The sequence below is a fragment of the Vicugna pacos genome, chromosome 11, assembly GCF_048564905.1.
Source record: "Vicugna pacos chromosome 11, VicPac4, whole genome shotgun sequence".
NCBI classification, from domain to species: Eukaryota; Metazoa; Chordata; class Mammalia; order Artiodactyla; family Camelidae; genus Vicugna; species Vicugna pacos.
Window position 1 is genome coordinate 37,496,696 of NC_132997.1, and position 16,454 is coordinate 37,513,149.

Sequence of the window (16,454 nt, forward strand, 5' to 3'; positions counted from 1 at the left end):
TCAGCATGCCTCATGTTTTCCCTCCCTCCATCCCCGCCTTCCTCCTCCTCCTCCCCCACTTTCTCCTTCTCCTCCCCCTTTTTCTCTCTTGCTTTCTCTTTTTCCCTCTGTCCTTCTTCCATCTCCTCCCCCCTCTTCCTCCTCCCCTTTTTTCTTCTCTCTCTTTCTTTCTACCTGTCTGTCTCTCTCCCCGCTTCCTTCCTTCCTTCCACCCTTTCAGCCAACAAATGTTCTGAGCACTCTCTTGAGCCAGGCAATGGGATCCAGGGATCCAGGGATCCAGCTGCAAACAAGACATGAGTTTCCTGTTCTAATGGGGTGCAGATCCTGGGGTACATCGGTGGGTCAAAGACAACAAGCAGGTAGGGAGACAGGGTGATGGGACAGTGATGGTAGGGCAGGAGGAGTGGCCAGGACAACCTCACTGAGGACCAGACTATGAGCCCGAGCTGAGTCCTGAGGGCAAGAGGCAGCCAGGAGGTGAGCTGGGGTGGAATGAGGACGAGGCAGAACCGGATAGAGTGTCTCATGGCCCTGCTGCTCCAAGTGTGGGAGTCAGAATGAACTGAAATGACCAACCCAGGACAGGGTGAGCATGGGACTCCCGAGGGAGCTTTCAGAAACTTGCAACCATCTGATAGAGGAAGTTTGTGTGTGTTGTATCTGACAGTGAAACAAATGGTCTTGTATGTTGCATGGGTGTGCCATTTTCTGTGAATTCATTTTTATCATGTTTTATAAACATTTTACTAAATAAAAAAAATCGGCCCTTCACCATAGATGGTTTGAGGAGCACCTTTCCAAGGGGAAAGGAAGCCAGTGGGTTGAAGTCAGTAGAGAGACGGCCAGAGAGGTGGGGGAGACTTGTGGGCCTCGTTGGCAATGGGAAGGTGGTGCCAGTTCATCCTCGAGGCAGCGAAAAGCCCGGAGGGTAAAAGGGCTCAGGGGCATGATTTGATCTGTTTTGCTTTTGCAATGGCCGTGGTTCTGTGTGGTGAATGGGGGGAAACTGGTCACAGGAAGAAGCAGGGAGGAGGCTGTGGGTACCAGGAGGGAGGCGGGAGGAGGTGGGGGGGTGGTGTGGGGATGGGCTCTGCGGGGAGAGCATCTCGCCTGAGCACGGCCTCAGACTCAAGGAAGACAAACACTGCGGGCAACTCATTATTCCCATTTGACAGACAGGGGACTAGAGCTAGGAGTGATTCCTCTCACTCAAGATCAACAGACCCTGTGTGTGGGTGTCTGAATTCAGACTCAGGTCTGCTGACTCCAGGGCCCAAGCCCTGAACCACTCTGCATTTTGGGTCTGGGGGCCTGCCCCCTCCTCTCCAGAGGAAACTGCCCTACCCTGGAGAGGCTGAGGTCTGAGCCTCTGCCCCAAGGCTGGGTGAGACTGAGCCAGATCAAGTTAAAAAGTGAGCAAGTTTGCCCCTGTGCCTTCCTCACTCTGCCAACTGGCTGTGTGACTGTGGACAAGCCCCTTAACCTCTCTGAGCCTCAGCTTCTCTGTGCGGTGGACACTGCTTTGGGACTTTCTCTGTTTCTAGCATCTGATGCCCTACTGTCACCTGCCTCTGGGGACCCTGGATCCCCACGCCTTCTCGCTCTCCCTGCTGGTCCTGAGCACCTGCTGCTTTCCTCCTAAAATCAGTGATCACCTACTGTGCTTGCGCAGCTCTCTCCATCTGTCTGGACACTGGTGTGTCCACTGAGTCAGCTCATCTGTTTCTCAAGCTTGATGGGGTTGAGGAAACAGGTTCAGATGGGAGAGACCATTCCCTGCAAGTAGTGAGGAGCGAGGCTGAGCGCCACCATCACCTTGCTCCAACAACTTTTCCTTCTTCGCCTTTTGATGTGTTCTCTAAATTCTTGACAACACTGATTCCTGGCTTGTGTGTATCCACTGGGGATGGAGGGAGCAGGGGCATTTTAAAGAGATCAAGGAGTGCTTACCCCAGGAAAAGTAACTGGGAGAGGCTGGGCCAGCTGGGGTAAAGGTCATTCTGATGCTAGGGAAGTGTGTATGTGGGGGGGGGGGGTTGTTGGCTCTGCCACACAGAGCTGGAGAAGGACAAGGTCCTTGCCCTCTGGAAGCTCCTTGTCTAGTGTGGTGGGGAGTCAGAGGAATCAACAGATTGTGCCAGAACAGGGCACGACCCGTCCCAGGCTGGGCCCAGTCCTACCTGTCCAGAAGGGCCTTGTAGCTGAGCACACCGGAGATGAGATTGGCTGCAAACCTGCAGAGAGAGAGGAGACCTTAGTTTCTCCTCTCCGCGGCCCAGGCTCCCTCCCTTCTTCCTTCGTTCCTTCTCTCTTCTTCTCTCTCCCCTTCCCTCTCCCCCTCCCTCCCATCTCCTCTCTCGGGCTCTCCCAAACTCATACCCTGCCCACTACCCCAGCCGCCTGGCCTTGGTGATGCGCTAATCAGATGGAATTCCTGCTGCCCCACCCCCACCCCCCACGCTGTCAGCTTCGAAAAGCTTGGGATAAAAATGGTCCAGAGGAGAGAACTTGGGGGAGAAAAGGAACCTAGAAGGTGGATGAAGAGGAGAAGGAGGAGGAAGCCAGGAGAGGCCACAGAGCACGAAGGAAAGGGCTAGGCGGTCAGGGGTGCGGTTCTTCCGGGAAAGGCCTGGTGCTGGGGCTGGGCTGGACTGGGCCAGGACCTCCGGGGTTCTAGGGAATTCAATCCCCTGGGACAAGTCAGTCATTTGGTCCCCCTGATGCTAATGCAAAGGAAATCAGGTGTTAGAGGGGAGACCCGTGCCTCAGGATCTTGTCATCTTAACTGTGTGTGGATGATGAGCCCGGCTTAATTGCATCAGGAGGAGAACTCCCCTCTTCGATGCAATTTTGAGAACTGTCCTCAGAGCTCGTTCATCCATCTGCACACTTCCTTCTGCCCAGGGAAGGCCCAGGCTACAGGGGAAGGGGGAAGACTGCCCCCAGACAGCTGGGGGGTGGGCTGGGCTTGGTGAGGAAGGAGGGGATTGGGTGGGGGTGGTTTCCGGCATCACTGAGCCCTGCCCAGAGGCTGAGGTGAGCCCCGCCTCTTGTTTTTTAACGGGCTCTGAACTGTCCCCACATTGTGCCACATCCGGGTCTTGAGGCCAGAGACCTGGGTTTGGCTCTGAGAGACTCCGGCAGGGAGACCCTTCCTCCCTGCTCCACCCCTACATAACTGGCCCCTCCATCATCATCAGTGGGCCCAGAGGCAGTTCCAGCAGCTCAGTGAGCTCTGAAATTGCAGCAGATGGCAGAGGCACTGGCAGCGGCTGGCTGCCGGGAAGGAACCATTTCCACCCCCTCAAAGCCTCTGTTTGGAGCTGGGGCTCTCTGACATGGCCTGGGGCAGTGTGTCCCCGTAACCGGCCCCAGCCTCGAGGACTGGCGGGATGAGAGGGTACAGGTTTCCTCCTGGGGCCCTCAACCATGTCCAGACTGCCATGGGGACACGGGGAAGGGGGTCCACCCTATGACCTCCAGTAGTGACCACCCGACCCTAAGTAATTAAATTCTGAGGACCTGGCCCAACCTCCTTCCCGTCCCCATGGCCTGGATGGCAACTGTCTCAGGGCCATTTGGCCTCAGAAAGCTCAGCCAAGGCATGAGAGTTGGCCTTTCCTTCCTGATGCTGGGGCCAAACCCCCTCCTCCAGGCAGACTCCCAAGCTACGGCCCCAGGAGTACGGTGGCCTCACCTTAGCTGGTCATTGGTGTCTTGGAAGTGCTGCCGGGCAAAGATCACAGCCGGGCTGGAGTTGACAGGCAGGGCCAGGCGGTTATTAAGGTACATGTCATTCAGCCAGTACTCTGATACCTGTCAGGGAGCGGGGGTAGGGCTCCATCACCCCTGATGGCCACACACACCGTTGCAAACAAGGGCGCCCTGCCTGTGGAGGGCACCAGTCCCAACCTGGCAGCCCTGAGGGATCCTTAACTGGATCACGCTTTCTTTTATTCATTTATTCATTCATTCATTCCATAAACATGCACTGAGCCCCAGTTATGCGCTAGAGTCTGTGTGCTCCCCAAACCCACCATGCCTGCCCTTTGACTTTGCCCTGGACTCTATCTCCTTCTTCCATCCAGTTTTCACTCTGGTTGTTTGGGGCTCTATCCGTACCCCCTTACCTGTCCTTATGAGTGTCCCATTCCTGCCTTTCACTACTCTCTGCTCCCCTGACCTCAGCTCATGCTCTGTTGTCCCTTCCCTGTCCCACATCTGTCCTCCATCTCTGTACCCTGCCTCTCCCCACCATCCTATCTCTATCTCCATCTGTCCCCTCTCTGTCCCCTTTCCCATCTCCACCCCAATCTTGTCTGTCCCTCACCCTTGCCCCTTGCTATCCCTCTGTCTCTCCCCAATGCCTGTCCCTTCATCTGCCCCATCTCTGTCACCAGTCTTTCCCTCATCTACATCCCTCTGTCTCCATGTCTGCTTTCCGCCTCCTGTCCCATGGCTTCCTCGTCTGCCCCTTCCAGGCAACACTTACCCAGTTGGCCGTCTTCTCCTGCCGCTCCAAGAGCTTCTGCTGCAAGGTCTCACCGAGGCCGCCAGGGGCCCCAAACTGCCGCACGATGTCCTGGCTCCTTCTGAATTGCTCCTCAGGTACCAGGTGTTGCATGCACCGCAGGTAAGTGGCCAGGGTCTGCTGCAGGGGGGGCACTGGGAGCTTGGGCAGCCCCTGGAAGAGAAGGTTCTCAGGCTCTTGTGCCTGTCCTTCTGTGTGGTCCATGCCCATCCTCTAATTGACCCCCAGTGCCCATCTCCATCTACCCCATCCTTGTTCCCCATCCAGGGACTCATCTGCTTTCAGGATTCAGCTCAGCAGAATCGCGATCTTAGGAAGCTTCCATTCGCTTTCTCTCACTCCCTAGCCCTGCTTCTAGGAAGCAGGGAAAACCTTGATATCGAACCCGGGCAGACCTGGGTTCATGCCCTGACCCTGCTGCTGACCATCTGTGTGATCTTGAGCAAATCACCCCCATCTCTGTGCCTCAGTTTCCTCTCCAGTAAAACCGAGGTAATACCCTCTACCTTTCATAAAATCAAAGAGATCATGGATGTTCAAGTGCTTATAACCCATAAAGAATGAGCCTGAGATGAAATTGTCCCGTTACTGATACTGGCCATTCTTAATTTAGGAATTGTTCCCCACTGGGGTCCCACAATCCAGCTGATCTCTGGACCCAAAGGGTGTGCCTCGAATGGAGAGATTCAAGTGAAAGATGGTGGGAGGTATAGTTCGTAGCTTGGCCCTAATGACCAGAATTCTGCGTGATCTTCCCTGGGAAGATGACTCATGCACCGGGCTCCTTAGTAAATCCCTCCTAGTTATGAAACCCAGGGAGGGGCACTGGGCTCCATGTGGGTACAGGATGGGGGAACGGAGTGCAGTTAAAGCTCTTCCCCTCTTAATCTCTCCGAGTCTCGGCTTCCTCCTCCTTAGGCCATAAATAACAATTCCTACCTGAGACGGATGCAGAGAGAATGAAATAAGCGAAACAACTAGCCTCAAATAGGCACATCGTAAAATGTTATTATGCTATTACTGTCCTCAGCCCTTCGGAGTGATTCCTAAGAGAAAACCCATAATACCTGGGGGCCCCCAAAATGTCTTGAGAGTCTGAATAGAAGTCCCCACTGAACCTGATCTGTCAGCCAGGGATCTCAATGTTATTTTTGTCCCATTTTCAGATGAGAAAACTGAGGACCAGAGAGTGGAGAGACGAGTCCAAGGTCATCCAGCCATTCGATGGCAGAGCTGAGACCTGAAATCGATCTTCCTCCCTCTTGCTCTTTCTTTCTCTCCCTTGCTCCCTGTTCCATCCCACTTAGCTGGTCACAGTCAGAAAGCAGAAGTTGTCATATTGTTGCTGAAACTTTACAAAGTGTGCAGATAGGGACAGCGGGCAGCCTTCTTTCAGGGGTTTCTCCCCTGTAGGGTGTTGGGGGCAGTGAATTTCCACCTTGGCTGGGCTATGGAGTGAAGGAATCCATTGAAAGCTTGCCCATGCTCTTCTCCTGCTGTGGTAGGAATGGGAGCGAACCCTTCCACCCCTGGAAGCCTTGGGCAAGCGGACCGTGAGTGAGTGAGCACTGGAGCTTGCACTGATGACTGAATGGGTTCCTTCGCCTGTCTGAGCCTGTCTCTAGAGATCACTGTCCTAAAGGGAGGGGGGAGAGTGTCAGTGCCAACTCTGGGCTGCTCCTGCCCTGGGGAACACTCGAGGAGGGGTCTGGGCGGCATTGCAGGTTGCCCAGCCCACCTCCAGAGAGTCGGGTCCAGCTTCCCCTCCCAGCCCCTCTGGTTCCCTCTTCCTTCTCTTGGGGTCTGGAGGTCGGTGTGGTGGGTGAGTGGGCAAACACCTACAGAAAGCCCAGCCCAGCCCAGCGGGTGGCCTGGCCAAGAGTGCCAGCAGGTCTGGCTGGAGCTCCTGCTGGAAACAGGCCATCCTTCTTCAGAGCTCTGACAGTGACTCAGCCTGGGCCACTGGGATTCAGAGATGGTAAGAAGGAGTGAGACAGGAAATCTCTGCTCAGATGGCTCCACCCCTCGGGGCTCTTCCCACACTTGCATGGGCTTCTGGCTCTTGCTCAGGTAGAGAGGCAGGGGCTCGTACAAATGAGGGTTTTTGGGCCCTGGGATCTCAGGTCAATAAACATCTCTGGGAAGTTCATGTGAGCCAGGCGCTGGACTGGATTCAGGGACAATGGAGAGACAGAGCCTGCTCTCAAGGCAGCCACAGTCCAAAGGGAGGGACATGCTGTGGACCAGAGGCATCAACAGTGTTTGTCAGGTGTTTGTACAGACAATGTGGGAAGCAACTTCCCGGGAGAAGCCAGAAAGTTCTGATCAGGATTTCCAGTGAAGCCCTAGGGTGGGGGGTCGGGGTAAGGAAGTGTCAAGAAGACAAGTGTGGCAGAGGGACTGATGTGTGAAACAACACGGAGACCAGAACTGTCGCTCTATGACTCTGGAAGGCAAGGCAAGGTTGGGAGGGAGGATGCCTGCCCGGGGAGGGGCGGCATTGACTCAAACCAGTAGGGAAGGTGGTGCCAAAGACCCCAGGGCTGACAGCGGCTGGGGCTGGTGTGTGACTTAAAGGAGGAAATTCAGCCTCATCCTTAGGCAACTCCACTGGCTTCAAGCCATTGGAAGCGGAACTTGGAGATGATGAGGCCCTGGGAGAAAAGAGAGAGTACCTGGCCCAGGTGAAGGGCTCTCCCTGCCCTTGGGGGCTATCAGCTTTCCCTCGGTACCCCCTGAAGCCTCTCCCAGCCCCTCCAGGCCCTCCCGGGCTCCTCAGCAAACTCTGGTCAGGGCTGCAGCATGGGCCTCTTGCTCAGGACAGAGCAGGGCTGGGGGGCACTCAAGGACGGGGGACCAGTCCCACTCAGGACTGCTCTGGAAGCAAAGGCTTGTGAGTGGGGAGAGCTGGAATGAGAGAGAGGGCTCTAAAAGTCACTCACAGGCACCTCCTCGCTGCTGGGACTTCTTGCTGCCATCTTAGGGGGGGTTTTCTCCAGAATGGGCATCCTGGCGACTCCTGATTGGGGAAACAGAGGTGCAGACCTGGGGACCAAGAAGCAGAGAGGTATCAACACAACAACCACATAGACCTGCCATGGACCCTTCAGCTCCCACAGCCTGACACCCTCCCCCTGTCCTGTGAGGAGGCCAGAGCTGGACAGTAGTGTTCACAGGCCTCCTTATAGGCCTGGCCCCAATCTCCTGACCTCCAGACCTGTCCCCCTGACCACAGCATCCTCTCCGAGCCTCCAGACAGGAGAGAGTAGGGCCTGAAGTGAGCATCCAACTGGCACCTGCCCCACAAGACTGCTGTCATCCAGGCTCAGCTGACTACCTCAGAGCCGCATGGGAGGGAGCAGGGCTAGGCTTGTTCACTCCAAACCCACGAAGGGTCATTGGCAGAGCACTTGCCTTGCTCCTGCCAGGGACCCGATAGATATGTGCTTTGCAGATTAAAAATCTCTTTCCCACTAGACTGTGAGCTTCTCCAGGGCAAGACAACACCTGTACTGTTCATTGCATCACCTCTGGGCCCTAGCTCTGCACCTGGCGTGGAGTAAAATCAGTGTTGGGTAGCTGAGTACAAGGAATGCATGTGTGCATGAATGAATACAAGGTCCTCTAAGGCTCTGGGCTCCAGGAGGCATTCTGAGCTGATTAGAAGCTGACCCTTGGCCAAGGCAGGGAGGACCCTGCTGGCTGGGCTGCAACTTAGGCTGTCTCTGGTCTATAGGCTCCCAGTGTGGGAGGCATGGGAATGCTGAGGTGGGCCACACAGGGAAGCCAGGCAGCTCAGTCCCTAGTGGCCATCTGTACAGGCCTGGAGAGAGGTGGATTAATTTTGAAGATGCAGTAGAAGTGAGCCAGACCAAAGAGGGGCAAAGCCAGCTTTTAAGCCTGGTGGGGCCCAACCTCTACCCTCAGAGATCCCCTAAGCATAAGCTTGCAGAAGCATACACACACCCCTGTCGTTTCCACTCTTCCATTCCCTACTGTCTTCCAAGAGCCTAAGGCTGAGGCTTAGCCCATTCCATCACTGCCACCACACCTCCACCCCCAGGTAGGCACAGTGTGGAGCAGGGGGCAGAGGCGGGGCGCTGGGTGCAAGGCACAGTTGATCCAAACACAGAGCATCCAGAAAGATAAACCCAGCCCAGGGGTGGAGGAGCCTGGGGATCACCTGGCTGCACTGGACAGAGAATGTCGAGTCTGCACTGGCACCTCGGCACAGCACCGGGGACTAGGTGGTCCCTAGACCCATCAGTGCCAGTGCAGCACAGGGGCTGCCCCTGTCCACTGCAAAAGTGACCCCAGTGTTATCGAGTTTTGAGGGGGTGATGAGGGCAAGGTCAAGTTGGTAAAGGCTTTAAAACTTTACCAGCCAGTGCCTCCTCTTGCTCTGGCCCCGGCCAGCGCCATAGCAGGAAGATGCTAGTCAAGCCTGAGACTCCACGTCTTGGAGAGGCACACGAGATAGAAGTAGTATGGTTTTGTGCGTGCCAAACGGGAGGGCCTGGTCCCAGAAGCCAGCGGCACTTCCTTCTTGGCCCTTGGACTGGCACCTAGCGTGTATGTATGTATCTTTCTGTGTCAGTGGGTGCCCCCAATCCATGTTCCCGCCAGCCAGGCTGCCTGGAGGGGTCTCTGCGCAGCCCTGGAGGCCCAAGCCCAGCTCAGCTCCCACACCACCGGCTGTCCCCGCACTCCAGAGACTCCGTACTACCCGGCTTATACTTGCCACGCACGCCCGCCCCCTTCTCCCCACCTCGCTCCTCGGAGAGAGTCGAAGAGAAGCGGATGTGCGCTCGCACTTCATGGCGGGCAGGGTGAGACCTGCAGACCCTCCAACGGCACAGAACGCGCAGACCTTGGCACTTCGCAGATGGGGGTCCAGAAGCAGTGTGGACACGCAGGTGGAGCCGCGGAGCCCTGACGGTCAAGCCTGTCCAAGCCCTTTCCCCCCAACTTCTCATCGTCCTGCTCTCGGTTCCCCTGCCCCTTACCCTGGGTGGGGGAAACGCCAGAGCCGCGGAATCCCGCACTCTCCTGGCTGTGCCCCGACGGCCGCTGCCGTTCAGGACTCGGAGGACCCCGCGGCTGCTGGGGCGTCTCGATTCCGGCGCGGTCCCTGGATGGAGCCTCCCTCCGCTGCCCACCGCTCCGAGATCCGCTCCCCGCGCTGCGCTCGCCAGCCCAGCCCTTCTCACCTGCTCTCCCAGGCTCTGCTGCCGCTGCCGCCGCTGCAGCGCACCAGGCAGGACGAGAGGCTGGAATGCAAGCCAGAAGGGACTCGGGGGCGCGTCAGCAGTGCGGGGGTGGGGGCTGCCGCCTCTGTCCGCGGTGGAGTCTCCGACGTCGCCGGGTCCCCGCGGCCTCGCGACTGGCTGCGAGCGAGCCCGCCGCGCCAGTCCCCTCCCCTCCCTCCTCCGGCTCTTCCTCCCTCCCCTTTCTCCCTTTTCCTGCCTCTCCCAGCTCCACCCCTACCTCTCTCCCTCTCCATCCTCTATCCCTGCGCTCCCCACCCGGCCGCCTTCCGGGATCCCCCCATTCCCTGCTCTGACGGCTTCCCGGTCTAGCTCCTGCAAAGGCAGCGGAATCCAGGCCCCCAGAGCGGGGTGCAGATCCCGGCCCCACCCGTGTCCATCACCCTCAGCCCAGCCTCCTCAGTCCCAGCGCTCCCCCAACCCCTTTATTCCAGCTGTGGCTGCATCTGTAGAACTCTGGGGAGGGTTGGGTCTGGGTAAATCTGTGAACTCCCCCACCGTCTAGGGCAGGCTCCAATCCCACTGCAACTCCTTTCAAAACAACAACAACAACAACAACAACAACAGCAACAACAACAACAAACAACAACAACAACCTGTTTGTTGATGACTGCAGGTCCTTCTTTTCTATTCCCACTTATCCCAGCCGGCGCTATGGGGAATATGCCAGATACAGACCTGGGGATGCTTAGAGATATGCAGCCAGAGGCAGACACTCCTCCCAGACAAAGCAGTCCCGTCCCCTCCCCCATACAGAGCCTTCCACGGGGACACACACAGACAGACCCACAAAGGCAGACTCTGCCCACACACTCAGCCTGACACGCAGATCGAGAACAGACGTGCACACACCAGCAGCGCAGACCCCCACAGGAGTTGTCTAATACACAGGCATACCCCAACACAGCGGCCTCTCCATGCCAGGATCAGAGAACGCTGTAGCCTTCACGAGGCCCGCAGGCTGCAGGACTGGAAGTGGTGCACAAACGCCGGTCTGCGACTCTGGGGACCCTCACTCAAGGTAGAGAGACTTCTTTGACAGCCCTGGGTGGCTGCTTCCACTCAGGACCCGGTGTGTGTGTGTGTGCGGGGGGTTGGTAGAAGCTCCCACACCCGCACCCTCTCCAGCTCCGACTCAAGCCCCCCACAGCCGGGACACAGTGGACACACTGACAACTGTTTCCCCACTCCGTGTAGGATAGAGCCTAGCTCTCTAACAAACACACACAATCATACACGCGCGTTTCCAGAAATCGGGCCCTTAAAGATGGGGCGGGTTTCCTTCCGCTGCTCGTAACGGCTCGGCCTCTGTTCCTTTCGGAGCCTGGACGGGGCAAGCTGCTCTAAGCGAAGCCCGGGGAGCTCTGAGGCTGATTCAGGGCGTGTCCTCCAGGGGCGGGGCCGACGCACCCAGAGGGAGCGGGTACTCAGGCTCCCCCGGGCGGCGCCCTAGGGCGCTGCGCTGCGCCTAGGGTGGGGAAGGGACTGGCGCGGGCTGCGGGCGTGTGCACCAGGGTGTTCCAGGGTGGGAGCCTTTGTTGGGTTTGCGTCTCCTTTTCCAGGTAGCAAAAAAGCCACAGGCTTTCCGAGTGCCCGCTGGACTGAGACCTGGATTGAGGTTAGACTCAGCTCACCCTCCCCTCTGCCCTGGCCCCTTGCCCAGTCTCCCACTCCCATCAGTAAAGAAACTCGGTCTCGTACAGATATGGTTTATTGATTCAGCCCGGAGGCACCGCGGTGCAGCGGGACGAGTTGGCACTAGGAGGAACGGAAGGAAGGACAGACAGAGGCACAGGTCTACACGGGGGAGCCCCGAGGAGACCGCCGGCGCTTCTCTTCATCTCTGCCAGAAGTACATCAATTCACGCACCTCAGTGCTCCACGCCCCAGTGGACGAGAGAGAGGGGGACACAGAAAGAGTCACAGACAGGGGACCCAGGCAAGGGAAATAAAGACAAAGGAGGGGCTGGGGTACTCGCTGGAGGGGGCGGGCCCTGAGCCTGACTGGCCAGTGTGCTCACAGTGCAGCCACCCTGACCCGGGAGTGGGGGTAGAGTGGGGAGGGGGTGGGTGGCCAGGGGGAGGAGCGGGGATGCTAGCTGCGAGTGTAGTAGTCGTAGCCGTCCTCGCACTCGTCAAAGGGGCCAGGTGGGCTGCGAGGCTCGCGGTCCCAGTCGGACACAGGGCGCTCACGCAGGCGCACAGCATCATACAGACCCTGCGGTGGCTCATCCAGCAGCACATCGCGCTCTGAGCGGGAGCGCTTCAAGAGGCCCACGTTGCGCAGCAGCAGTAGGACGGGTGCGTAGAGCAGATTGACCAGGCCCATGCCAAGGCTAAGCTGCACAAAGCCAAACGAGTGCACAATGTGGCCCGCCACTATGGGCCCGAGAGCATAGGCCACGCAGTAGGATATGTCAGCGATGGCGTAGACACTACCATAGACCGAGACGTGGCGCACGTCCACAAGAAAGGCCAGCGTGGGCAGCAGCGCCGTGTCCACCAGCGCAATACCGAAGCAGAGGCCGCAGAGCGAGACCACCAGTGGTGCGAAGGAGCGGCAGGCGGGCACCAAGCACGAGCTGGCACCGATTACTGCCAGACCGAACGCGCCATACAACCACTGCAGGTGAGGGTAGCGCGCCGCCAGTCGCACTGTGAGGTAGACGCCTAGCACGTGCGGCACGAAGGCCGGCAACCAGGCCAGGCCGGTCTCCCACTCGGATGCAGCCATCGTGTGCTTCATCCACGTGGCGATGGTGGGCTCGAGGAAGGCGAGGGGGATGTTGCAGGTGGTAAGCGCCCCTGCCACCACGGCGATGTAAGGGTCCAGCATGAGACGGTGGATGGGCGTGCCCACCGGCAGGTTGGCCCGCGCCCGCGCCGCAGCCGAGAAGGGCTTGGCTACCGCCAGCAGCAACAGGGCGTCGAGCAGGGAAACGATGGCGAGCACCAGGAAGGGCGCGGTCTTGCCCGCGAACTCGTGAAGGAACCCCCCGAAGGGCGGCGCCACTAGACTTCCGAAGCTGATGAAGGCCAGCGCCCAGCCTAGCGCGCGACTGCGCTCAGGCTCTTCAGGATACTTGTCAGCAATCATGGCAATGCTGGACGTATCCGCGAAGGCAGAGCCTAGACCCTGCAGGCTGCGCGCGGCGAAGAGCATCGCGTAGCCCTCTGCGAAGGCAAACATCACTGTAGAGGCGAACAGTACGCCCAGGCCCATAAGCAGCGGCAAGTCATAGCTCATGCGGTCAATGAAGGTCCCGCTCAGGGGGTTCACCAGCAGCTGCAGGATAGCCTTGGAGGCAAACAGTACCCCGATCTTCACGTCCTCGCTGTCCGCGGGGTAGTGGTGCTGCTCCGCAGACCCGGTCGGCATCCCGCCCGTCGAGGACTCTGAGGAATTGACCGTGTTGGTACTGGCATTGGCCGGAATAGGCGTCGGCAGGTTGGGCACAGATATTTTGGAGGTCGGGGTGGGCATCTCGCTGGCAGCTCGCATGTAGTAGGGCACGATGGGCACGATGACCATGTACAGCATGTTGTCCAGGAATAGCGCCACGCACACGATGACCAGCACCAGGCGCCGCTGCCGCCGGGGATCTTGCAGCGCCGCGCCCACCGCCTCCGACAGCTTGCTGGCTGCGGCCGGGGCCTGGCGGGTAGGCGCAGCTGGTTCCATTGCCCCCACCCGGCCGCTCTTCCGAGGACGCTTGGGCCGGGGCCGGCGCGGGCGCCCTGCAATCCAGGCACGAGGGCGCGGAACTTCGGGGGACCCTGTGCCAGGAGAAAGGCAAGGACCTTGTCCGGCGAGGCGCCGCCGCTGTACGGAGCCGAGCTCCGAACCCGCCGCCTCTCGGCTCAGGGGCGGTCAGGAAAGCCGGGCGTGCAGAGGGGCCGGGGCCTGAGACTGAGAGCGCTGCGGCCGAGGCGCGCCCGGAGCCGCCCCCGCAGCGCTGAGAGGCCGCCCGCACGGGCCGAGGGGCATGCTGCTGCCGCCCGCCCGCCGGCTCGCTCGCCCCGCCGCTCTCCCCTCCCCTCGCGTCGGCTCTTGCCTCCTCCTCCGCCGCCTACTCTTTTTTTCCTTTACACTCGGGGCTGTGACGCGGCGAGTCTCGGCCCCCGAGTGGTGCCCGGGCCACTTGCGTCGCTCATGCTAATGCGACGTCGGCGGGGCGGGGGCTGGGGGCGGGGCGCTGCCGGGAGGGGGGTCCCCTCCCCAGATGCGCCACGGCTGGAAGCCCCAGGAAGGGGTCTTGGTGCGGAAAGAGTCCTGGCCAAGCCCCTGAGGTTGGGTGCGCCACGCGACAAGCGGTCTCTCTGCCCCCGCAGTTCTAGGACTCGTGGGATCCGCGCCCGCTCTTCTCCCCGCGGAAGGGGGCGCACAGCGGTCGCTTCCCCTGGCCCCGCAGGGAGAGGTGGGTGCTGGGGGCTCCAGATCTCCGACTCAGCCTGGATCTCGGCGCACAGCGGGCAAGGAGTCCCCGAGGTGAGCCGCGGCTGCGTCCATCTGTTCTCGCAGCTGGAATATGGGGCTGTGACTGGAGGGGCGCCGAGGACGGATCCCCCAACCTTTTCTCTGGCCCCGCCCCCTGGCCCCTTCCACGCCGGGGAAGGAAGGGGGGAGGCGCAGAGGCTGCTGGACCGGGTTCCGACCGACCAGCCCTTGGGGAGAGTGTCACAGCAGAGAATTCCTGCCTCTGAGCATCTGGGGATTGAGAAGAAGAACTCGCCTCGTCACTACCCAGGGCCCCCGAATATCAGCCCTGCCCCGCCCACCTTCCCGCATTCCTCACCAACCTCTCCTAACCGGTACTCCCCCTTTCCGTTTTAACTGTCCGGGTCCCCCAGCTCCGCCTCTTCTCCCTTCCCTCCTCCTCACGCCTTCCCGACTCTAACTCCTCCCGGGTCCTCTTCGCACTACACCAAGCCCTCCCTCGGCTCTGCGAGGTCCCGCCTCCTCCCCACCCCCGCCCCTCCAATCTCCAGAGCTGCCTCCAAGTCCCGGGTGGGCTCTGGGAGTGACGTACCACTAGATCCCAGCTCCGGAGTCTACTCCTGGAGCTTAAGGGATCCCGTGTGGGCGCCGCGACCACTTTCTGGGCAGGATCCAGCAGCCTTCCTCCCATCAGAGGCTCAAGGGGGCTCACCTTAAGAGCGCCACGTCCGCTGAGACGCCCGGTTCTCAGCAGGCGAGGTGAGCCACCCTGGCTGTGCGCTGGGCCTGATGTGTCTCCAGCGTTGACCGTGGATGGCACATCGAGTCCGTGTTCTGATCTGCAGACTGGCTGAATAGAGACTCTGAGGCAGTGGCGGCTGGAAGACTTGTGCTGTTGATAGCACAGTTTGCTTCTCTCTTCTAGAGTCAGAGAGGATTCTTCCCATCCTTCTGGCCTCAAAGGCAAACTAGCATTGGATCTGGCTTCTTTCCTTACGGTTCTCCCCACCCCCAAGGAGGCATCGCGATGCAGGGCAAAGAATCTGAGTTCAGAGAGACAGAGAACTGAGATGGCTACTCAGCTTTGCCACTTACTAGTTAAGATGCTTGAGGGGAATCACTTTGCCTCTCTATCTCTGTTTCTTTATCTGTAAAATGGGATAATATTACCTACCGCTTAGGATGGCTGGCACATAGTAAAAGCAATGTTAAGTGCTTACTGCGGTTATTGTTATCATCCGTAAAATGTGCTGTTTTATCTTCATTTTACAGTTGTGAGACTTGTGAAGGGCAGATAAAAGTTTTAGGGGTTCCCTGGCTTCCTGGTTAATCCCTCTGGCTAGGCAGGCATTGTGATTCCAGGCTTTGCCCTGGCTGGTAGGTGGAAATTGGAAAGGCATTGGAAAGCTGGCTTCTCTCCCTGAGAGAGCTGTGGGATGAGGTGATGGAGACCAGGATGCCAAGGTGAGGGGCAGCAGCCTTGCCACCTGCTGCCCAATCTCTCCTCCCACTCAGGCACCCCAGGGAAGGAGAAGAAACTCTTGCACTTAAGGAGCTGTGAGCACCTGCTCTGCAGTGACCAAACTGTCCTCTGTCTAAGGGAGGGAAAGAGCTCCAGTATGGAGATAGTCCTGCCTCCGGATGACCTTGGGCAGGTCACAGCCTCTCTCTGGGGTCCAGTCTTGGCTTCTGTTAAGTAAGGGCTTAGGGGAAAGCGCACTGGCTGCAGCCGTCAGGGAAAAATGGGTGCCATAGAAGGGTTCCGTTGGGTGAAAGAGTTGTTTTAAATTTCATCTGAAGGCCTTTGGTCAGTACACACCCTCTCCTGCTCATCTCAGTCTATCTCTATCTGGCTTCACAAACTTATGTCACCTGCCTCATTCTCTGGTCATTTGAGTTTGAGACCTCTGGCCCCTTCTATTTCTCCCATTATAAGACTTTTAAAGGGACAGTCTACCAGCCTGCTGAGCAATTATTACTTATGCTTACATTGTTTGCCTCACCTGATTTTAAAAAGGGCGGTTGGGGTTTAAGGCAGAAGTTTTCTGTCTCGTGGTTGAAGAACAGTGGAATCTTAGAGAAGAGAAACTCTCCCAGGGCCTTCAAGATGCAGTTTCCTTCTCCCATCCCTCTGGCCCACAGAATTCATGGCTGTTTCTGAGCATGAAGACGAGTTATCTCTGGGCTCCTGCCTAACTCTCCAGTCTTTCATTCC

The 16,454-nt window shown here is 58.6% G+C and overlaps 2 protein-coding genes across 2 annotated transcripts in view; both read right to left on the reverse strand.

The window, feature by feature from the left end:
- Positions 1-7,557, reverse strand: part of CHAT (choline O-acetyltransferase) — a 47,535-nt gene extending 39,978 nt beyond the window's left edge. The window contains exons 1-4 of the mRNA XM_072972307.1: positions 7,483-7,557; positions 4,496-4,687; positions 3,701-3,819; positions 2,184-2,237 (exon numbers count right to left, since the gene is read on the reverse strand). Coding sequence (XP_072828408.1) covers positions 2,184-2,237; positions 3,701-3,819; positions 4,496-4,687; positions 7,483-7,542 — 425 coding nt within the window. The 5' untranslated portion in view covers positions 7,543-7,557. The remainder of the gene's footprint in view (positions 1-2,183; positions 2,238-3,700; positions 3,820-4,495; positions 4,688-7,482) is intronic.
- Positions 7,558-11,896: 4,339 nt separating this feature from the next.
- Positions 11,897-13,483, reverse strand: SLC18A3 (solute carrier family 18 member A3). Its single transcript, XM_006216091.4, has one exon. The coding sequence runs from the start codon at positions 13,481-13,483 to the stop codon at positions 11,897-11,899; it is 1,587 nt and encodes a 528-aa protein (XP_006216153.1).
- Positions 13,484-16,454: the final 2,971 nt, after the last annotated feature.

Bases quoted from the DNA above. Each gene is read 5' to 3' on its own strand.
- SLC18A3 (XM_006216091.4), bottom strand. From the start codon at position 13,483: ATGGAACCAGCTGCGCCTACCCGCCAGGCCCCGGCCGCAGCCAGCAAG.